Source organism: Nilaparvata lugens, chromosome 2 (assembly GCF_014356525.2).
Source record: "Nilaparvata lugens isolate BPH chromosome 2, ASM1435652v1, whole genome shotgun sequence".
NCBI classification, from domain to species: domain Eukaryota; kingdom Metazoa; phylum Arthropoda; class Insecta; order Hemiptera; family Delphacidae; genus Nilaparvata; species Nilaparvata lugens.
In genome coordinates, this window is record NC_052505.1 from 80,158,031 (window position 1) to 80,183,717 (window position 25,687).

General features: G+C 33.2%; 1 protein-coding gene across 4 annotated transcripts in view; it reads left to right on the top strand.

Annotated features, from left to right (window-relative positions):
• LOC111051304 (angiogenic factor with G patch and FHA domains 1) overlaps positions 1 to 25,687 on the top strand; it is a 118,429-nt gene that overhangs the window by 28,022 nt on the left and 64,720 nt on the right. For all 4 annotated transcript variants that reach the window (XM_022337790.2, XM_039421858.1, XM_022337791.2 and 1 more), the window contains exon 9: positions 20,875 to 21,010. In XM_022337790.2, the coding sequence (XP_022193482.2) occupies positions 20,875 to 21,009 (135 nt within the window). In that variant the 3' untranslated portion in view covers position 21,010. The remainder of the gene's footprint in view (positions 1 to 20,874; positions 21,011 to 25,687) is intronic.

The window sequence follows — 25,687 nt, forward strand, 5'->3', positions numbered from 1 at the left end:
AATGCGGACCGTATAGATGAAGCATGCATGCATGGTAGCCAGGTTTCAGAATTCAGATCAACAGGTAGCAGTAATGTTTGTATAGGTTTTTGGAATAATTGTCATGGGATTTCGCAAATGTATGGCATGGATGAAGAACAACTGGCTTATTTTAATAGCTTAAGTATAGTAGGATTATGTGAAACATGGGCAAGCAATGAAATAGTAAGCATTAAAGGGTTTGAAACATTCAATATAGTTTAGATAAAAGCTAGTAGAAATAATCAATCTGGTAGAGCAAGCAATTTGTAATACAACTATAGATAATTATATTGTTATGCATCTACATAAATTGGCGGAACTTTGGACATATCAATGTCCATTCTTCGGAAAGAATATTAAAAATATCCTCCCCACTAACTCCCTACCAAAGGATTTATTTATTAATGGAAATATTGTAAACGTTTTAATTAATATGAATATTTAAGAGAAAAAAACAGAAAATTGATAAAGTAAAATAATTATATAGATAAAATCAAAGGTAGATAAAATCAAATTATTGATTAATAAAATGAAGTAGGCTGAAAGTACATCAGGGTTATCAACTTTCAGTAATATACAGCAGTATGCAGTGGATAATTAAAATAATTTCTCATTATTCATATGCGACATGGAAAGATATTTGAGGAGTCAAGGCTTAGAGGGTATCACTATGAATGGTCAATTTGATGTACTGATGCTTCAGTACGCTGATGATATTGTAATTCTGGCAGATATCCCTTCAGATATACGAAAAAAGTTGAAATGCCTGGAGGCCTATTGTCAGAGTTTGCAGCTCAGGGTAAATATTACAAAAACATAAGTGATCCCCATAAGTTTCCCCACAAGGGAAAATTGAAAAAGCATTTGCCCTTTTATTATTGCCAGGAAAAAATATAAATTGTCAAAACCTATAAATATTTAGGCGTTGAATTCTGTAGCTCAGGTCGTTACAACTCATTTTGCTCCTCATTGTGTGTTAAGGCGGAAAGTATTAGTTCAGCTATCAGATATGCTTTAGCTCAGGCCAAGTCGGCCTGAATACTTTAAACAAGTTTTATACTCATTTGGTAGATAAGCATAGCGAGAACTTATTCAATTTAGATGTTAGCAGGGCCCTTGATTCTCATTAATTACCCAGCTACACATTTTTAAACCCAAATTTTCTAATAGGTGAACAACTGAATTTCAAGTTGGCTTTTTCAAAAATCCGCTGTGTTTCCCAACTGGGACTAGCCAGTGACACATGCTTTTACTTGTTTCTTGAGGGAAAGGGTACTTGGATTAACTGCAGGGAGCTCTGTCCAATCTACAATCTTAGAACCGACGAAACGGTACAACATTTCTTACTGATATGCCCCATGTATAATGACGCAAGAAAACGTTACATTGGCAAACTTATTAGAAATATTGTAATGAATTCAGATATAGTTATGGTTTTTTGTCAAATTTAACTGTTGTGAAAATAAATAATTTATATAATTTTTGTGTAGAAGCTATTAGAATTAGGTCATTAATTTCAAGTACCACATGCTAAACCGACACTTGGACTCTCAATTTCTAAATAATAATAGCCTAATTATGTGTCAAACTAAAACAGTACTCAAAAGACCTTATTATGAAGAAGAGATTTAAATTAATTTATTGTATTATTGAATACTATGTACTCAACTCTTTGTATGTAGGGCATGGCCCTGATTACAAATAAATTCTATTCTAGATGCATAAAAACTTCACTCAATAGAGAAGTTTACATCCACTTCACTTATTGAGTTTATTTCACCTAATAATCAAATGTAATAATCAATGGATCAATACTCGTACTTTCTTGTCCACCTCTGACCATTTGGCTTCCTCTGAATAAACTTTATCTGGTAGTCCCAGAATATATCATTTCTAAACTTGAGCTTTTCAAACTTCAAATAGTTCCCAAAGATGAACAAATTAGTCAAGACAAAGAAAAAATAGTCGATCGAAAAATAATTTTTTAAACAATGTTTGATTCAGTAGGAGCTCGGTCTATTTTATGAAATTATCTCATAGAGAATGATAGCATCTCTATAGATTTCTATAAAATGAGGTCTGAAGAATAATTGGGTCTATTAAAAAGTGAAATTTGAAATGAAAAAATTGTAGATGATGATATAGTGTGAAAATTAAGTAGATAAAATCGCTAATCAAGCTGGAATTTCATTGAATATGAAGTCTTTATCAATTTTATGATTCGAGATACCTTTTTTTTATGGAGATGAAGAAAGATCAGTTAAGCCTAATGGTATAAGTCAGATAATTGAAACGGAAAAATATAGTAATATTTAGAAATGTTATATTAGAGTTTTTATGAAATTATAAAATAATTTCGTGACTGAAGCAACTCATTCTTGAAGAGTGATCACATACATAGGAATATAAACTAACTGTCCACTAGATTATAAATATGTCTATGAGCAAATACGAAAATAGCTAAGTCAAGTTTGGCTAATGAGAAAAGAATTGTCTCCTCTTTGTGGAAATTATATTGAAAAAGAATGATCACAGATGCATTGCATTATGGATTTGACTGGTCTATAATAAATCATTTTCAATCATAATTGATTGTTTTATTATTACTTAGTTTTATTATTGATTGTTTTTATTATTGTTTTATTATCTATTGTAACTAGACTGACCAAAAAGTTATTCTTATTATCTTCAACTTTATCTTGTTATGTAGTAGCATAGAATGATCAAGTATCGATGCTTCATGTTAGTGTATTATACAACTGTTTTTCACGTATTTCGATAAAAGTATTACTTAACGTACTGATAAAACCCTGCCATACAATGTTAATAAGACTCCCAATATTATACACTCTTCTATATATATAAAAGCGAAATGGCACTCACTCACTCACTCACTCACTCACTCGCATAACTAAAAATCTACCGGACCAAAAACGTTCAAATTTGGTAGGTATGTTCAGTTGGCCCTTTAGAGGCGCACTAAGAAATCTTTTGGCAATATTTTAACTCTAAGGGTTGTTTTTGAGGGTTTAAAGTTCGTCTTTTAGCATGTATATTCTTCTTCTCCCAATCTCTTAATTATGATTGAAATTTCCATATCATATGTTACTATAGAACTATAATCTAGATAGAGTACCTCTTCGAAACAGTTGTTAACTGGGAACTAAATTAATAATTTTGTCAGGTTGGCATTAAGTTGAGTTGACTTTGTTAGGTTGGCACCAAGTTGAAGATTTAAATGCATTTATCGCGGAAAAATTGATTGGTCACTGCTACTTCAATCCTGGGAATATTATATTACTAGCCGTCAGGCTGGCTTCGCTCGCCATATGCGTTTAGCCAGACGTTTAGTCTGGACCCCCGACTGGAATGTCCTAACATGATAAAAATGCAGGCGAGCGAAGCGAGCCTGCTAATCTCATCCTTGGACGATCCAGTCGGGGGTCCAGGGGGCGGAGCCCCCTGGCTAGACGTATATGGCGAGCGAAGCGAGCCTGACGGCTAGTAAGTGTATAACACTCCCAGCCTTTGCCTTGGTTCTAACTGCTTGTAAATTAACCCAATATAGCCGTCACAGTGGCTGTCATTAGTTTTAAAATAAAGTACTGTAATAGCGGATTATAAATCTCCATGTATGAATATGATAATACTAAACTGGCTTATAAAGGAAAGAACTGGCTTATACAGGTACATTATAGGAAATTCACGAATGACGCAACATCACGTCTGAACTACTGGATTGATTAACATGAAATTTTGTTTGTAGATTCTTTATTTACCAAGGATCGGCCAATAGGCCTATTTTCAATTCTTCAAGATCTCATTATGTCAAGTTTCTAATTGGACTCTTGTCGAGCATGGGTTACCTGCTAGTTAGTAATACTAACTTGATAATGATTTTTCAATGGTCAATTATGATGATCTAGTATGTATTGAAAAATAACAATATTGTCATGCGGTTTTATTATTAAATTATTAGAACTACATCTTAAACAATATATTTAAACTTGAATTTTAAAAAACTTTTGAAGTGAAAATGCACTTACTTTTTGTATAGTGACGATCGTTTCGACCTCTTGTTGGTCATCATCAGACTGTGGGAATTCACTCAGATGACAAGGCTATGTGTGGTAAGGGATGAAGGTGGTGGAATAGGTTGTGGTGGGGGTTGGGTTGGTGGATATTTAGTGCGGCGGTATTTTTGAACTTTGGACTATTTTGTCAAAGAGTGTGTGGGAAGAGAAATTTATTTGATCATTTAGGAGACTGTTGGGAAACTGTTTTGTGTGGTTGTAGATTTCGTATTGTTCTAATACATTGAGTTTTCTGCTTTTTGAGAGATATGGAGGATTTCAAGATTGGTGGCGATGTCTGTGTATGTGTGGTTTGTGGATATAATATGGTCAGCAAAGTTTGAGTGGCTATGTGGTTTATTAATGGCTCTGATGTGCTCTTTGTATCTTGTCTGAAAGTCACGTCCAGTCTGTCCGATATACAGTTTACTACAATCATTACATTTTAATTTGTAGATGCCTGGTTGCTCAAATCTCTGTTTGTTTGTTTGATAATTTTGAAAATGTTTCCTCAGTGAATTTGTTGTTTTAAAGGCAATTCTGTATTTGAGTTTTTTAAAAGATGATGCTACTTTCTGTGATTTTTTGTTGTAGTATGTGAGTGTGATGAATTTTTGGTCTGAATTTTGGATGAATTTTTTTATAAATATATTTATTTATAATAATATTATTAAGCGTATGATATAATAATAATTCATCAGACACAATGCACTCCTGATCAGCATTATTAGTATTATATCAGGCGCTTCATAATAACTTACTCAAAAACACAGCATGCAGGGAATTTACTGGCAGTCTCGAAGAATACATAAACAATATTTGGAAGTTAATAAAAAATGTGACTGCAAAAAACGAGATCAAGAGTTATCCTATTTCGGTAAATGGTGTCCTAGTTGATTCAGCACTTGACAAAACTAATATCTTCAACGATTACTTCATAAACAAATGTTCTGGACACTACTTTAAGAGCTCTACATCTTCAGTAACTTTGCTCGAAAATAGTGACAGAGTAACCTCAACATTAGAGAATTTTCCCACTTTTTCTGAAGATGAAGTTTCTGCCAATGTCGAAGAAATAAAAAATAAAATGACAAATGGCATTGACGGTTAAAGCACCCTGTGCTTTAATGAAGGAATGCTTCGAGCCGATAAAGAGTGTAATGACTCACCTTGTGAATGCGTCGTTCAGATCAGGAATCTTCCCTAAACATTTGAAATTAGGCATAGTTATTCCCCTCCATAAACAGGGTGCAAAAAATGAAATAGCCAATTTTAGGCCAGTATCAGTGCAGAGCCCCTTCTCCAAGATATTTGAGAAATTGGCACAAAAAACAATATCCGGGTACCTGGAGAATAATAGGAATTTGTCTGAATGTCAATTTGGTTTTCGCTTGGGAAAATCGACAAACCTTGCAGTAAATGACTTCATTAACCAAGTATATGACTCACTTGACAAAGGGAAAAAAGCTCTAGGACTCTTTGTAGACATGAAAAAGGCATTCGACAGCCTCAATCATGAAACTCTGATAGAGAAAATTCATTTTTATGGCAAGTCTTTTCTTAGTGAAAGGTCCCAATTAGTTGAGATTGAAGAGAGAAATGGGGAAATCGTCAAATATCGGTCAGAAATCCGGCAATTGGAAAAAGGAGTGCCACAGGGAACTATACTTGGCCCAATATTGTTCTCACTGTATATTAATGACTTGCTCGGAAATTTACCCTCAACCGTAAACAGCGTATTATTTGCTGCCGATGCCAATTTTCTACTGACAGGTGATACATTTGAAGAATAACAAATTGAAGGAGACGAAGTAATCAAGTGCATGAAGGAGTGGTATGAGGCTAATGAGTTGACAGTCAACGTAAAGAAAACATCCTATATGAGCTTCAATATTGGCCATTCGGACACACCCAATAACTTTAATTTTGCTGTGGATTCAACAAGTATAATGCCAGTGGAAGAATGTGGATTCTTGGGAATCAATGTTGATGTTAGACTGAAGTGGAACAGTCACATTGATCAGGTGGTAAAAAGGCTCAATACAGCTGGTTTTGCAATATCAAGATTGATAAGGGAGGTGGACCAGAGAATAGCTCGAATAGCGTACTATGGATATTTTCAGCCAGCTCTAACGTATGGCTTGATATTCTGGGGTGCGGCACCCGCTTCATTGATGGCATTCAGAGTGCAAAAACGGCTGCTTATAATGATGTTTAGGAAGCCACCAAGGACCCCATGCAGAGAGTTATTCAGGGAAGCTAAGATCCTGCCGTTGCCATGTCTGTATATCCTGGAGGCTGCATCGGATGGATTTTCCCGCAAGGACGAGTGGACTACAGGCGCTACCGTACATGGCTACAACTAACGGGCAAGGAATATGCTGAGACTTCAACCTCATCGAACAAGCTTTTTTAAAGCTAAGCCAGAGCATGTGAGTTGAAGGATCTTGAACGCACTACCAGTGGAAATTCTCGATACTTCAAATAGCAGAAAATTCAAGAGACTACTGAGAAATTGGCTACAAGGAAGATGCTTTTACAGTTTGATGGAGTTTTTCTCATGTACAGTGTGAGAGATGAACCTAGTGAAATTATAATAATTAAGATGATGTCATCTTCATTTTTGACTCCAAATATTCACGGACATTTTGATGACGTGAGAAATTGTATGATTTTTATTGTAACTGACAAATGCGAAACGTTGAATGTAAATGTACATGCATTAATAATAATAAATAATATTTATTATTATTATTGTTATTATTATCATTTCATTCGTCACATGACAAGTGAGTGTTTATTGCAGTTTGGTGCATTACTGAACTGAAATGTTCAAAAATGATCTCACAATGGATGCTGTGCTGAGAACAACTGCTTTTTCCATGGCATATTTTGCACTTGTTGATATTCCCATCTGACAAAGATTTGCTGACACTTTTCTAGTTACAACTCCAACCGTGGAGATAATGACAGGAACAATTGTGACCTTTTCTTGCATCCAGTCATCCTTGATCTCAGCAACCAAGGGAAGGTACTTGGAGACCTTTTCATTATAATACTGGTCCAAGTTGTGGCAGCAAGGTATGCCAACATCTATTAGTGTTGTTTTTTTGGCTACCTTATCCATGAGGATGATATCTGGCCTATTATGAGCAACTGTTCTGTCTGTCAGCACCGACCGATCCCAATATAACTTATTGTTATTATTATTATTATATTATTAATCAATAGCCTACTTCAATTTTCAAGGTTTAAGTACAAATTATATTCAAGTACTCGTTTTCTACTTGATTTATTTTATTCTATTATTTTTATACTTTTTCAAATACCTACTTTCTCTTTTCCTATACTTTCTGTTATTTATACTCTTGTTTTTTTTTCAAAAATATTATTCTTACGTAAGATTTAGGCTAGGACTCATCCTACATTGTTGTGTATTTTATAAGGAATAAAGAACTTATTGATTTGAATTGTTTACATTACTCAAATCAAGGCCGCCAAATAAGAGCCACACTACTACAATGTGCTCTCAAAAAATATTTTAGACCTTTAATATAATTTTCTAGTAGTTCCTTAAATCCTTTCATTAGAATATTGTGATTAAATAGTTGTTTTTTTTTGTAATTCCAATACAATTCTTAGTAGTTCCTTTAAATCATCTCATTAGAATATTGTAATTAAATAGTTGATTTTTGTAATTCTCAATAGTTCTTCTCATTAAAATATTGTAATTGGATAGTTGATTTTTTGTAATTCCCCCATTAGAGTTTTCTAACAGGCTACATCAAAATCATAAACATCTTGAAAAATAATCTCGTTATTCTCCACAATCTCAAAGCTTGACAAAAAATTGTGCAAGTATTGCTTTCAAGATTCAAGGTTCTTGAACTTCATCTAGTTTCATTTGGAATAAATTTTAATATTCAATTTTATCTTCCTACACAAAACATTCCGTCTCATACTTGCCTTCCCTACGGAAGTGCCCTCATTACTATGTTTTCCTCATTCAAGAGAGGATTAGTTGCTGTTGAAACTCTTCTTATTCCTGAGTGGTACTTGAAAATAATGACTGTCAAGTTGCAACCCACTCATAACATAATTATTATTCCAGTTACTTCTCTTATTGGTACGATTTTTGATCCCTTGCACTGCATATTTCATTCATTAGCAAAGATTGTTCAATTATTGGATCCAGCATATTTGATGTATTAGGACATAGGTCACTAGGACATATAGGACATTAGCGGGTATGGGCTCGGAAATTAAAATATTCTTTGTTAGGCTTTCTATTATTCTATCATTCATCACAGCATATCATTAATCATTAGTGAAGGTGGAGAATGCGGGATGATTGAAGTGCTCTTTGGAAGTTTAAATTTTTTCATGTTTTAAAATATTAATATTTTGAATTTTTCTTGTAAATCTCATTACCTACGGTACGACTAGATAAATTATCAAATCTTTAAATTGGAAACCTTTTCCGATCAAGCGTCATTTAACTGGGGAAAAATGTATTTCGATCATGAGGAATGATTGAAATCAGTTACTTTTTTAGACATTTTAAATAGTTCTGATGGTGAATGAATGAGATAATAGACACAAGAGATCGATAATAAACTAATTTTGTACAACAGAGAGTTTCTTGATCGGCAGTTATGGAATATAACATCTAAAAAATGAACATTTTTCAAGATTTAAGTCTTTTAAGTGATTTCAATTTCTAAGAGTTTTAAAAGTGAGCAAAGTGCATTTAATTTTTAATACACTTGAAATTCTACGTTTATCAATTTAAAATAAATGTCTTATTGGAATAGATGCGGAATATTTCTGAATACTTTTAATGTTCATTCTTAACTTGTCACGTTTCTCCACAAATCACAACCAGGTTTGCTTTAGCTAAATCATACCCTATCCCAATATTGATTGTATTCAACTTAGTAATTCATAAATATTTCAAACTTAACTTTGTATCAACTATATTGTATTCAGAACTCATCTTTTTGAGTCTTATAATAATTCTAGACTTGAATAATTAGAATATTCTAGTACTTCTATTGACTACGACGAGTCAATCTTAGTCAATCTAGGAGTCAACCAATCTACTCAAGATGGTAAAAATGAACATCTGTACTATAATAAAGTAAAGAACTGGCTTATACACGTACAGGATAGGAAATTTATGTTTTACGCATCATCACGTCTGAACTACTGGACTGATTAACTTGAAATTTTGCATATAGATTCTCAATTAACCGAGGATGGTTATAGGCCTATTTCCAATTCTTCAAGATTTCATTACGTCAAGTTTACAATTTGTCATGTTTTAATAAAGACCCTTGCGGAGCACGGGTTTCCTGGTAGTAGAAAATAAACTAATGACACCAAATACAGTGCACTAGATTAAACTTAAGTGGAATAATATTACGTTTTGAAGTTATATTATGTGATGAATTTGCGTTTGGTTCTCAGATTCCACTTTCTTAGGAGACCTTGAATCTATTTCTCTCTCACGAATATAACTCATATTAATGCTGCAGTCGTCTAATGCTGTTTCTATGTCGGATTAATTGTACTAAACAAGTCATAAGTTGAAGTTTCTACTTATTGATAGTGATGATTGTCTGATTGCTTTGTCAGGGGTCAGGAGACCATATTGTTGATTTTTTAATTTTGGTTCAGTATTTTTTCGAAACTAACTTTTATAAAACGTGTAGTAATGTCTCGCTATGTCAGATCAATTGTTTTATGTTTTTATGTTCAATTGTTTTTATGTTGTGTCTGTTTGATGGCGTTTCATTCCACTCTTGTTAATGATCCGATGCATATCGAGATTGAATCTTGCAATTGACATGCAGAGAGCACTGATCAATTCCGGCGCAACCTACACATATATTTATAGCTTTGTTTGCCAGCTTATCGAGAAGTGGCTTTGGCGAATTTGCATATTTAAAAAGCTCTATTGACTGGCGTAGCGGTTTGGCATTTTCTTAGCTGCGCTTTACATCTTGTCATAAGCGATAATATTTTTTCTTTCATTGGTGAGAGGAGAGCTTTGAAGCTCATTGACGTGTGGTCTTGATGGCTTGAGAAGAGGATTGCCAAAGGATTACTACTATGCTAGCTGCACTTGGTGCAGTGCATTAGAGACACCACCATAAATCGTCGTCCTGTTTTTCATATTCATCGTGCTGTCGCTTCTTGCTTAACCCCCCCCCCTCCACCTCACACTCTCTCACTCTCTGCGGCCTGTCATCCTCATTTTCCTCGGTTGTTCTTCATTCATCATTCGGCGGCGTCATTTTGCACGCTCGCTCCGTCTCTCTTTTTGTTGTGTCATTGCCCTTGGAAAATTCATCAACGTCTATTCGGTCTCCCACTCGGGCGCTGAGCTCCCTCTCACTCCCTCTCACTCTCTCTCTCTCTCTCTCACTCCTCACTAGTCACCGTCGCCGTCCTGGTCCTTTCCCAAGCCGAAGTTTAGTCACTCACACACACCAGCGGTGGTTCCGCCTCTCTTCCGCACCTCGCCAGGCCGCCCGAATTTCGCACCATTTTTCGCGGCGATTGGTCGCACTGACGGCGACACGGTTCGCGTCCTCTTGTCGACGTCATCCTCCCCTCGACGCCGACCTCGGCCCTCGGTGACGCCCGCCCCACTCTGCCAACCTCCAGGTAGGCTGCAGATACGCTTCTATTTTATGCGCGCGCTATCTATCCTATTACACGGTCAGCTTTATCCCCTCTATTCTTACTAACCCGGTGGTTCAAATCCATAGTTCTTCAAGGGCGAGGTAGAACTATTTCACAAAAGTCCCGATAGGAAATTCTACCTAACTTACCCAATATCCTCTCTACTTTTCCTTACCCGCTGGTTCAGATCCACATTGTTTCAAGGGCGAGGTAGAACTATTTCACAAAAGTCTTGATTGAAAGTACCTACCCTACCCAATATCTTCTCTACTTTTTTTTACCCGCTGATTCAGATCCACATTGTTTCAAGGGCGAGGCAGAGCTATTTCACAAAAGTCTCGATAGAAAGTCCTCAATATCCTCTACATTTTCTTACCCACTGGTTCAAATCCACATTGCTCCAAGGGCGAGATAGAACTACTTCACAAACGTCTCGATACCAATAATAAGTACTTACGGTACCTTAACCAATATCCCCTCTACTTTTTCTTACACGCTGGTTCAGATCCACATTGCTCCAAGGGCGAGGTGGAACTATTCCACAAAAGTCTTGATTGAAAGTACCTACCTTACCCAATATCCTCTCTAATTTTTCTTACCCGCTGGTTCAGATCCTCATTGTTTCAAGGGCGAGGTAGAACTATTTCACAAAAGTCTCGATTGAAAGTACCTACCTTACCCAATATCCTCTCTACTTTTTCTTACCCGCTGGTTCAGATCCACATTATTTCAAGGGCGAAGTAGAACTATTTCACAAAAGTCTCGATTGAAAGTACCTACCTTACCCAATATCCTCTCTACTTTTTCTTACCCGCTGGTTCAGATCCACATTGTTTCAAGGGCGAAGTAGAACTATTTCACAAAAGTCTCGATTGAAAGTACCTACCTTACCCAATATCCTCTCTACTTTTTCTTACCCGCTGGTTCAGATCCACATTGTTTCAAGGGCGAAGTAGAACTATTTCACAAAAGTCTCGATTGAAAGTACCTACCTTACCCAATATCCTCTCTACTTTTTCTTACCCGCTGGTTCAGATCCACATTGTTTCAAGGGCGAAGTAGAACTATTTCACAAAAGTCTCGATTGAAAGTACCTACCTTACCCAATATCCTCTCTACTTTTTCTTACCCGCTGGTTCAGATCCACATTGTTTCAAGGGCGAGGTGGAACTATTTCAGAAATGCTTCGATAGAAAGTACCTACTATTCCCAATATCCTCTCAACTTTTACTCGACCTTCAGTGCAAATCCACATTGCTCAAAGGGTGGAGTAAAACTACTTTACAAGAGTCACTGTAATTCAGAACACCTACTATTATTTACTTTCCTTCTGTTACTAACCCCGTGGTTTATCTAAACCCACATTCCCAGTGTGAGGTTGATCCTCTTCAGAAGACTCTTAGAATGTACCCATTACATCCACTATATTTTTAGTCTCCCCACCAATTGAGTTCCCCCCACCCTCTCCTAGCCAACACATCTCGTTCACTTTCTCGCCACCAGAGGAGTTACTAGTCTTTTCAAAACTCTTCTTTCTCATTGCTAATAATGGCTGTGGCGGATCTCCCATGTCTATCACAAATTTATGGTAATTCAATAGTCGTATGTTTCAATATTAGTGATAGCTTGGGCTGCAGTAGAATTTCAAATGGAACTGCGGCCTAAAGCATCATTATAGTCCTAAGTAGTAATACATTAATTCCTAATGTAAATAAAAAACCGGTAGACCTAATCATTTTAGTTTTATACAAGATCGGTGGTTTATGGAAATCATTATGTTTATGATATTGTCTAGCAGTGATTGTTTCTTTCTTTTGCATTTGGAATCGAATTATTAGTAAAAGCACAATTTATTTGTAAGTCTGCGAACTCAGTTGATGAGAACTTTAACAAGCTATTACTGCTTTGATCGGACATAATTTCTCATGTAAAAATCTTCAGCTAAAAATCAACAATGCCAGATCTGGTATCTTGTTACTAAAACTAAATAAACTGTAAGTAAAACGATTTGGATGTGTTATTCAAATTATTGGAATTCGCAGGCTATGTAATAAATGAAGGGTCTGGTATTGAATGATTATGAAAACTTTACTATTTCATAAATTTCTCGTACAATCAATCGTTGTTCAATCAAATTTGATCATTAAAACTCAAATTTAACGGGTCACTTTATTTCAAAAACGAAAGATATACAATAGGTACTAGTTCAAATTTTCTCCCAGGCATCACCAGCCTGGCTTGTGAAGTGCTTGCTGGTGATAGTTAAGAATCGGATTTTGTCATTTTTTTGAAACTGATGAAGCAAGATCGCTGTTCCTCCTGATAAAATTGGTAGATCAGAAAATCTGCTTATGTGAATTTTATGTATCTGTAAAATACTGACATTTCTCTTTATGAGAATTTTCTCATGTCTGAAAATGCACATATAAAATGTACGGTAGTATCCTGCGAGGCAAAAATAATTGTTCAGTCATTCACTCATCGAAAATAATTGATTACAAAATTCGGGATCAACAGGCGTTTGGCTTGTTTTTTTTTAAATTTGAAATAATATAAGTTTTCTTATTGAGAAAATGCCATGTTTCGCCTGATTTCTGATAGAAAATTTGTGAATTTTCGCTACATTCCATGTTTTCGATCAGTACATGCTCTTTAGTTTTGCAAACACAAAAATAACGGTATTCTTGTAAAAACATGAATATAAAATTAAAGAGTGGTTGAGAATTTCTTAATTGTTCTCATTCAAATTATAAGTTAATAGAACCTCAATATTACAAACCAATTCTCTGCGATTTTCGCCTTATTTCTCTTCCAACTCAGATTTTAATCGTTTAATTATTTATTCAATTTATTTAATATATACATTTTATTTTACTGAAATATAGATACAAAGTTCATCCCCTGTATGTGTGTTGTATAATATTATTTTTTCTGTTCGGTCCGTTCGTTTGTCCGCAGGATGTGGATTAAAGATAAATTGTACAATTCTAATTTAATTTCTGTAGGAAAACTCTCATAAAATTCTTCTGAAAACAATTTCAATAGAATATTATAGCATAGATGGAAAGCAGTGCAATTTTATTTCATCGGTTGCTTGCCAGTAATGAAATGAAATAATGATTTTATTTATCAGAAAAATTCATAATACAATAATTTTTGTAATAATACAATGCACTAATTATAACAATTGAAAATTAATATTAATGAATCCTTCTGATTAAATTACACACATGCAAATCTTAAAAGCTTGACCGCATATATGTGAGTATACAAATAAAAAAAATCATTTTGAATACAGTACATTACAAAAATAAAATAATAAAAATTAAAGATGACACCTCCATTTCATTTTTCCACTACCAGCTATATACGAGAGTAAAAAATATTATTGTGATTAATATTAATATAGAAATAATACGAAAAACTTGAAAAATTATATACGAGAGTAAAAAATAATTATGATTGTGATTAATTAATATAGAAATAATACGAAAAACTTGAAATTTATGTAAGCATCGAAACTGTTGTTCTTAATTTGTGTTTTTTACTTTGTTATTTTATATAAAAAGATCTCAAAAAGGGTACTATGGTGCTATTTTACAAATAAGAAATTAAGTAGCCCCGAATTTACACGCTTTCAGAAATAACTACATACCTTCAGTACTGCTATGATACTCTATTGAAATACCTAATTGTTTTCAGAAGAATTTTATGAAAGTTCTCCAAAAATTGAATTGAAATTGTATAATTTATCTTTAATCCACATACTGCGGACAATCGAACAAACCGTACAGAAAAAATAATATTACACAACACAGATTATTTTTAATATTAATTTAAATATTTTTACACAACACAGTAATTTTTATATGAACAGTTCATATAGAAATTCAATTAGCACTATTAAAGTACTTTATGTTTGTGATTATTTGGTTAGACATTTACTACCATCTCAAAATATTGCAGTGCGAATATATGTATTGTAACAATCAGTTGAAAAACATAGGACCGATCGCCGAATATTTTGCTAGTTTGAATAACTGGTTTTGCAGACCGAGTTGAATAATATACAGTATAACCGTACTGCGGTTCCGTTAAGACGGCGATCGCTCGTTTTGGTTATTCATAGCTCATAATAACTTGTCTGTCATACCCACCTTTTAATAAACGAAATGTCTGCACCACCCAACCGCAGTTTTCCGGCTTCTTTATTTACATGTCAGACTGAAAGTAGGGAAGAATTTTCCTTGTGTGGAAATAGAATACACTTTCAATGCAGCGACTCTTTCCAGCGAAACACTTCGTGGCCTACACATAAAAATGACGTAGTCACTGAAAAATTAAATTTTGTTGTTGAAATGTTAATAATAATTATTATTAGTGACGGTAGTTACTAGGTATCGTTTTCGTGCATATATTAGAAATTTGATGTTATTGAATAATTTCCCGTCAATAAGAGTATGTTTGGTTTTTTCAAAATGCTAATCAATTGTTTGGTGTCGCCCTCTTGAGTGTTGTAAATTCAACATGCTATAGGCATTAGGATTAATCTTAACATCAATCGCTATATTATGCATATAAAATATTGTAAAGCTAAAACATATTGATCGTTTTAAATACTGGAAACGTAAAATCTGTAATACAGAAATGTGAGAAGACTAATACTATTAGTTCTGTGAACAGTAGACCTCGCGCTCAGTAAGTTACATTGACCTGTTGTTATGTTTTCTCAAAAATTAATGAATAATTTATCAATTTAAAATGTCTAGAAAAAATCCTAAATAAACATAGAGCTTTCTGTACTATCGTACCGTGACGTGTCGTCCCGGAATGTGAGTGTGAGCGCTGTTATCAGGTCTGTCTACAACGTTGATGGAAAGATAAATTTTCAAGATGTTCGATGTTTTTGAACGGGTAGTATTATAGTCAACTGTCTACTAACGTTGATGGAAAGATTCATTTTCAAGATGTTCGATGTTTTTGAACGGGTAGTATTATAGTCCACTAGAAAGCTGATTTATGATCAATAATTTTAAAGTCTGATTTTTACGGTAATATTGGCGTTGAAAGGAGACTCCTTTTCCTTTTGTATTATCCTTAGAATGCAAAATTTCAAAAAACCGTATGTATACGTCGACGCGAAATTCAAAAAGGAACATACCTGTCAAATTTCATGAAAATCTATTGCTGCGTTTCGCTGTAAATGCGGAAGATAAACATAAACATATAAACAAAAAGAGAAATGCAAAACCGTCGACTTGAATCTTAGACCTCACTTCGCTCGGTCAATGATAGGTCAATGTTTATATTATATATGTCTATATGTTATTGTATAACAAACGTTAACAGGAAACTAAACAATTTATTTATGATGACGATTACGTTAAACAATTGAAGATAATTACAAAACATACAAAAGGTTCTAGCTTTAAATTTATTATTAAAAACATTCGATGAATTTATTAACAAACTAATAATTATAAGAACTCAGTAGCTGTCTGTGGTCGCTCAAAAATATAACTGTAATTAATTTTTGGGGTGGGGGAAACTGAACCAATTCCTATTATCTGAAAGCTTATCTTAGACGGGTCCTTTGGTTTGCAGCCCACATTTTTTAATCACTTGTGACGTTATAAAAATTATAACTTTCACAAATGAATGTTCAAAACACCACTTTCCCCTACAAAATTACAAAATCCTTAATCCCGGAAAATGCAATTATATAGGTTTAAAATACCCTAAAATAAGTATTCAAATAATTGAATACTTTCGTGTAATATTATAATTTCATTATTATATTCAATTTTCAATGTTTTTTCATAATTGAGTATTACATTCAAACTATATATTTATGTATTTTGTCATCTAATTTCCGTACTAATTTCCTATTTCAGATGTTTTCAATCCAGATATTGTTACTGCACTTTCAAATTATTCCTCACAACAAAAAAACACAACACAAGTTTATTCAAGTACTATTAAATTGAAATGATTAAAATTGTATATATAATATTTATACAACCAAACTCTATCGGTGGATTGCAAAGAAGTTGTGTCATTGAACTATCCCATTAATCTATATTTATCTATTCTGTTTATTTATCAACTTTTCATTTATTTATTAACTCTCCTAACTATTGGATGTATATTATTCTATTGGTAATTTCCTGAAGCTATGAAATCTTACTTTAGAAACTGGTTTAATTTGTATAAGCCCACTTCACCTTCAATATTCAAAATTATAAATTTTTAGTTTAGTCATTAGTTTTGAAGTGGAAATTGGACTTTTTGAAGTGAAAGTGAAATCTTAACCTTATTCTTTTTTGAAACTTTTATTTCTAAAAAATTGGGAGAAGACAGTTTTGGGCTATGCCTGTTGTCTTCTCTCAATTATATTATATTTATTATAATTATGATTTGTAATTGTCAATGAAATAAATAAATAAATATTATGTTTCGCGTAAAGAACACAATTAAACAAAACTTTGATTCCCCGCTGCTATGATAGATTATTCCAGTACATAGCCAAAGCTTTAGAAACTGAAATATATAAATTTTGATACACCTTCTTCACCTATATCATATTATATTTCGCGAAAAGTACGCAATTGAATAAAGCTTCTGCTGCTATAAAACGTCTTCTTCTCAGATTCTCTACTACTACTATGATAACTTATTTCAGTAGCCTAAGCTTCAGAAACTGATTTCAATTTGTATAAGATTGGTATATATAATAACTATTTCACCCATGGCCAGAGAAAACCTGTACAATCGTTGTTGTGCAAACCTATACAATAGAGACAATAGAGATAGTTTCAATACTCTGTACAAACTCAAGAGGTTATAAAGCTTCTAAATATGCATCCTAAACTCCATTACTTCTCTCAATGAATCTATTTCATTCATAATTGAAATTGAAAATGTCAGGTGATCTCACCATCTTATCATTGAATTCAACCACTGGAGTCACAAATCTTTCTAGAGGTTCAGAATCCGTATCCTAAATTTAATTTCTTAATTTCAAAATCTCTGTTTCATCCATAATTGGATTTGGAATTTTTACTTGTCAATTATTCTCAAGGAAGATTCTCAGACCAGAAATGTGAAGTGCGTGACATACACATAACCTTTCGGATTTCAACATTTAAATCATTTGGGAGAGAAATAGTACAAGCTAAGCGTAGTTTTCCTCTTTCAGATTATAATATCTATCATTATGGATCATTGTAATAAGTGTATTGATAAATAAATGATTGATTGAAAATGACAAACTGATTGAAACCTAAGATTGTTTATTCTATCTACTTCACCTTTTATAATATATTTTACTAATGTGTCTAAATAAATACATACATACAGAAATTGCTCGCTTAATGAAATAGGATTTAAAGTAATACATTTTATCACTCAAAATAACTTTTTACTGCTGCGAGGATTCTATGTTCATCATGTCTATGAACACAATTCAATAAACCTTTTATCACCTTCTGGTACGGTAACTTATTTCAGTATAATAATATAAAGTGTGGGGCGGTGTTAGTAATGGATAGGTGCAGTATGCACCTGTTGCTCTGTAATAAACAGCATTGAGATAGAGTAAGTTCTCTATTTGAACTCGGTGGGGTTTTATTATAGTAATAGTGGACGGGGGTGGCCAGGGGCCCTGCAGCTAGTAGTCCCTCGGGCAACAGCTGACTTGAAACAAATCGATCGGTCTAGACTAGACGGAAATATTGATTGCGCTCCGCACACCAGAAGGTCACCATGCCAGCATCTCTAGTTTAGCTATTACTATTATTACAATAGTTTCCTTGCGACGCTTCTCTTTCTAATAAAATCAGCATAACGTTACTCATGATGCTCCTGTAAACAGATTCGTTTCAACTTGCAGTTCTCCCTATAGACTTCCTGTTATTTATTTATTCATTCATAGATAATAGATACAATTCACGTGTTAACAACAGGCATTTGCCCAAAACCGCTTTCAACCGTAATTTAAAATAAACAGTCCAGAGATTATGTAGAGTACATGATTTGATTTACACACAATTCCAAGAAAATGTATCAACTAGAATTTTGAATTTATCTAATTAATTTTCTTCCGAACAAGAAACGTCTATTTCAATATCACAAATTTCTATTAAAATGTTGTATAGAAGTTACTAGTAGTTCTGTGAACAGTAGACCTCTCGTAGTATTCTCATTCACAAGAGTATCTGATTGAAACTATAAACCTTATGAAAATACAGCAATAGACTGGCTTCTCCACACATCTGTGTAATCACTTGTCAGCTGATTTATGATGAATAGTTCTATAGTCAGGGGCCTGTTTCATAAAAATTTAGAAGTCCTGTAATACAGGAACAGCTGATTTTATCGGCTATATTGAGCATGTAATTGGAATGGTGATTCTCCTGTATTACAGGACTTGTAACTTTTATGAAACAGGCACCTGATTTTTACTCTAATATTGGCGTATGAAGGAGGCTCCTTTTTCCTTTTATATTATCCTTGGAATGCAAAATTTCCGAAAACCTTCTATATACGTCGACGCGCAATTAAAAAGGAACATACCTGTCAAATTTCATGAAAACCTATTACCGCGTTTCGCCGTAAATGCGCAACATATAAACATTAAGAGAAATGCCAAACCGTCGACTTGAATCTTAGACCTCACTTCGCTCGGTCAATTATAGATCATGCAATTTATTTTAATGAGCAGTGCAATAATTGATATTGAAATAACCACATAGTACCCTTTTTTAAACTGTTTCAAAATGTTGAAAAAGGACACTTAAAAATGTCTTGAAAACTGAAACTATAGTAAGGTTCACGTTATAATGGCAGTGGAGAAAGATAGGAGAACAGCGTGGCCGATCCTCACTGTCTTGTCAATGCCTTCATGACGGTAGCTGATACAGGTTTATTAAAGTTATATTAATTATCCATTCTCGTTTAAAATAATCAATTACCTTTTATTATGCTAGAAATTATATTTTTCAATCATTTCATAATGAATTTTCATAACTAAGATTAAATATTTTGTTATTTAATGATTAATTCTACATTGTTAAAAGCCGATCTGGCAACAGAGCAAAGCGAGAGAGAGAGAGAGAGAGAGTGAGCGCGCTATCCGCTTTGTTCAATGATAGACAAGGGGAACGGGACTAGGTGCCACCCCGACTACTTGACACCCCGTCAACCTGCCCCATTTTAAAACCGTTTTTGAGGGAACAGGTTGACGTGAGCCGTCCCCGTCTACTTGGCTCCTTTCTGAGGAGATGACAAGTTGTCGGGGGGACACTCTGACGCGAGGGTGCGAGGTGTCAGGTTGTCGTTTGCGTTCATGACAAGTTGGCACCTTCGGACCAGTAGGTGACTAATAGTCGGGGTGACAACTTGACGGCAATGGTATATTGTATTTTTCCGAGGGTACAGGTTGTCGCCTATGGCCAGAATGACCAGGTGTCAGGTTGTCGGGGTGATACCTAGACGGCTACCCCTAGGGATAGCAATACCATCGCTAATCAAACACTGCCATTATAACGTGGACCTCACTTATCGTAGTGTTTATGCAAAAAATGGGAAAAATGTTACTATCTAGTTATTTTCATTAAATAATTCAAGTAGCCCTATTTGAATTCTTTATTAGAATTAATACAATATATAATGCAATAATGAATAAACACAAAGTAATGTTGGCAACCACTTTTTCATTAATTAATGTTGAAAACAAGACCACTACATTACGTATAATACAAGTATAATAAGTACATTAGTTTAATGCCTAATATTATCACAAAATTGGTTTTAATTTCGTATAAAAAGAATGGAAGTCGTCCCAACCGCAATTTTATCAAAATATAAAAATACCAGTTGCATTCGTTTCACGATATATTAATATCTTGAGATGAATGTTATTAGTCTGGTGAATTTATTGTACCTGGATGGTTTTGTGGTTGTGAAAAGTTATTGAACTTTTCAACTTGATTCTCAAAAATTTAACTTTTTTAAAACGAATTTTCAATTATTATTCCAGCTTCTTCTTTTGAAACAAATTAAAATTATTTTTATTTTCTGTATGTTGCAGATTTTGGTAGAGCAGCGCCGTAGTAAGGTGGGTTTAGGATGCGAGGAAACTGAACCAGTTACTACTGACAACAAAGAAGTCAAGAAAGCCTTGATTTGGAAGAAAGCACGAAAAAGATACAACAAATTATCATGAGGTTTGTATATGTTTTATTTAATTGTGCTGGTCATCTCTACTGATAATAAACTCGCTTAGTACTTACTGTTCTATTTTTTAGCTCATATAATAATTTTTACTTTTTTAATCTATGTTCTATTGCTTATCAAGCCTAATTCATTTAAAATTAAAGGCCATTGTGATACCTTGTTCACTATTGGGAATACCTATCCACAATTAAAAGTGCATCAATCGCTTTTTTGCCCAATTCACTTAAAATTGAAGACAATTGTGATATCTTGTTCACTATTGGGAATACCTATCCACAATTAAAAGTGCATCAATCCCTTCAAGAGATTAATCATGCTTATTTCTGAGAAACGAAATCTTACTTTAATTCTAGATTCTAGATCAAAATTTGCTATTGTATAGATTTGACAAAGTCATACAGTATAATAACATTTATTTTTGACTGTTCATTTCTAATTTTATAAACTCAATTCCCGAAGGTAATAGTTTATTGCTGTTATATCGACTCAAGTCGATTGATAAAATTGAGACAGGTTCTGTTTCCAACTTCAAGTTCTAAATTACAGCTTGAATCTTTTCAAAGCATAATTATTTTACACGTATTAAATATTCCACAAAGAGGTACATTGTTACAAATAATTAATTTTTCAATGTAAACGGCACGGAATTAGCTATTCATTTTAAGTCAAGATTTTATCTTCTTTGGCGTTTAATCTTGACTTCTTCCAAAACTATAATCTTAAAATATTAGATTCATGACATTCATAAATTGGATCAGTTGAAAATCTTATTTAAACTCTTTTTGTATCATAGGTATCACTAATTATTCATCTATTTATTTATTTAATAATTACGGCTTTTTTAATTGGACGAGTTTGCCTCCTCACACTGTCATTCTATATTCATTTAAAGAGCAGTGAACTGAGTTCCACCTCTAGAGAACTCTTAATTCTCTACAGTAAAATGCTGCGTTGAATGAATATGTTTTATCGTATCTTACTAGAATCGCTGTAAGAAGTAACATGCTTCCATGGAATATAGCTTGTAGCTTCTTAAAATTTATGTATTCAGGGCTAATTATTTTTTATTTATAAAATAGCATCATAGTACCCTTTTTGTGTTTTTAATCTGTCATTTTATATTGAAAACTTTTCAAAAAAGAGCTTGTAGCTTATGTCGTACATGACATTTAATAGTTAAATCCGCGACTAGATTTCCAACTCACAAAATAATATTTCAATAAAATTGAATTGGTTTTGATGTTATTTATGACACTTATACAAACTCTATCGCTTCTTCAACCAATAGCACTCATAGTTGGTCTTGATCATCTTAAAGCCAAAGTAATTAGAATAATAATTCTGAATCAAATGTATTATAATTGCCTAGCTAAAAGCTGTTGAACGATTAAGTTCTCAAAAATAAAAAACGAGATGACTAAACTTTGTTATTTGGTATATTGGTGGAGTGGTGTGATGTGTAGTCCAATAGTGAACAATAATAGCGATGCTAATGAGCACTATTCTATTAGTTACAAATAAAACAAGAATTCGCCAAGCTATTAAGTTATTAGTAACGTATTCATGTAAAATTAGGATCTTAGAGAAAAATAATTTTTGTAGAAAGTGAAATGTCGATAGGATTTATTTGAAACAGTAATTGCTTGTAATTCAGCGGAAAGGACACTTGGACAGACATCGACCATTCTGCTGAAATTTTTGAAGCTGCTTTTCGAAACCAATGACGTAGAGTAACGTTCCTTACTGAACAATGGAATAATTGTCGTCTTCTAAGAGCCCATTGTTTGTATGGGCGATGTTTGAATAGGTACTGGCTGCTTAGAGCTCCCCGCTGCCGCCGCTCTATTGTATGTACTAAGCGAGTTGCTATCAGTAGTTGTTGAGTACTGCACTCATTACGTTTACATACATTCTTCCTGATACTAAGTACAAAGCATGCATTGAACCCGCTCTTTAAATACGTGGCCCCGCGTTGCAGCACACAAATGCTCGCTATGTAATAATTTTCACATTCCATTCCACTGGAGATCTCGATGTACAAACATGGATCATCATTGGCAATGATGAAAGATTTTTCATAGGGCCAAATTAGAGTTACAATTTTTACTTTTACAAAGATAATAGTTATTTGTGCAACTAGTGCGCAAAGTGACAGTTTGCTGCACCGAAAGAAACGTTTACGCCCGAGCCGTAGGCGAATGGTTTCTTGAGTGCAGCAGAGGAACTTTGCTCACGTATTTCACATTAAATTTTACCTCTAGTCACCATTGAATATGATGGATAAAATAATGACTGAAATCAATCAAATGTTTGTATAATTTTGTTATTAATAACAACTTTAATTTATTTTAAACTTGATAATCCAACTGAAAATTAATAATCGATAATTTATTCAAATTAAGAATTAAATTAATCCAATAAATTTGAAAATTTGGATAATTTTGAGTAAATCTTGATTTCTAAATAATTTTTCAACCAATCAATTTATGAATGAAAAAAATATTTTTTTAAATAATGAATAATTAATAATATTCAAAATGTATAATTTAATGAGTTCTCATTTTTATTTATTTGAAAATCAGAAAAAATATAGATAGAACAAATTCGCATTCAAAATACACGCCAACAATGTCAACAGCTGATTGTGATGGCTGCAAGATAATACGCAAAGTATTAAGAGTACGCAAAGTAATACTTTGCTCACTAGAGCGGAAAAGTGATTCTTTGCGTTCTGTAATCAGGACAGGAATGGTCACTTTTCAAGGGAACTGTAGGAAAAATGAATAATATCGAGTGACCAGGCTGGCTCAGGTCTGGTGTCAGAGTTTTCAGGTCGCAACTGATCAATTTCAGGGCCTCTGACATGACCTAACGACTGCTTATCGTTCCATCAATATACAATGATTTTGAATGGATCGTCAAAGAAAAATAAAAAAGCAACAAACTATATAAGTAATAAATTTATAAAAATAATATAAAAACATGTAGTACCCTTTTTATATAAAACATTTTAAAAACGGTTGAAATGTTCAAAAGTTTTAAAATGCTTTAAATAAAAAGGGTACCACATGTTTTATATTGTTTTTATTAACACACTTTTTTCTATGTATTTAAACACGTCATTCAGTCAAATATTAAGTAAATAATTAAAAACTTTTACCTACTGACTGAAGTACTTTCGACCGAGTACTTACGACTTTCAGTCAGTAAGTAAAAGTTTTTAATTATTTACTTAATATTTGACTGCATGACGTGTTTAAATACATAGAAAAAAGTGTGTTAATACATCGCAGCTCGGAATGGATCAAGAAACCATTCACATTTGTTTTTATCAATTTCAATACAAGTGAAGTGATTTTAAGTAATAAATTATATCCTTAGTAATTTTCATGGTTTTTTGCAATTTTTGGTTTGAAAATGAATTGTATTTGAGTATTATTGTTATGTTAAGGGAACACATTTGGGTTTAGCTGTTGTTTCTATTGTAAAATTGTGAATGAATGAATGAAGTGATATGCTGTATAATTTACTTATGCAGGGTTGGTGAAAATTATGGAAACAGCTCAATATTTATGTATATTCTGAATACAAAAATGAAAATATGCACAATAAATCCAGTTCAATAATGAAGGAGGATAACACAAATAATTTAAGAATGACTATCTACTTGTATTTGAGGTGAAATGAATTCAACACTGATTGCTGAAGTCTAGTTGTTGTCATCAACTGTTTCTTCATTTATTTATTTATTCATACATTGACTGTTACTTGTACTCGTATAATAGGTACAATATCCAACAATCCCCTTACAGTTACATTTAATCACAATATTTATTTATTTTAAGAGGGTTTCATTGTTTGTCGTGTTCACCCTTCCATCACAATATGACAACTTGAAAAGTTATCGAATTTTTGCAACTAAACGTTATTCCGGTTTTCATTTCTGCACATTGTCTTGAAGATTGAGTAGTGTAATTTGAAAGACAGTAGTGAAATGGGCGATTCAAAAGAATTATTTATTGTTTAAGTGAATAGTTTTCATTTAACTGATGGTATAAGTCCTTGTTGTTAAATCATTGAAAAGTCAAGGTGAAAATAGCTATTACATTTTTTCTCCTATAAAGAGAGTTTCTAAAGAATGAATTAGACTGGTGAATTTTATATAATTTATTCATTTATTCATTGTATGGAGTAAACAATACAGTAGTCGGAGAAGAAAAAATAGGCTACTGCCCAAAACTTCTTCAATTTCCTAATTTTGTCTTAAATTGTCCAAATATTATGTAGGTTATGTCCATTTCAATTTATACACTAAATCATTAATCTGAATATGCAAATCAGAATAAAACAAACAATTTTAAATTTAGATAGATTAGTAATAAAACTTTGGTAAAAACATAAAAAAACTTCAAATTCACAAAATAATTCTATAAAAACACATAAATTTTGAGCTCGAAAATATCACGTTTATCAACACAATAATAAGGTTTTGACAAAAGTGTTAAGGACAAAGATTAATTTGATTTTGAACGTGTAAGAGGTAGGTTAGGAAAATGATTGCTCATAAAAGTGGAAATTCATGAAAATTAATGCCAATATACTCAACAAAATAAAGTGACCTGGTATTGACAAGGGAGAAGGGATAAAAACGCGTCAACCAAGTAAAG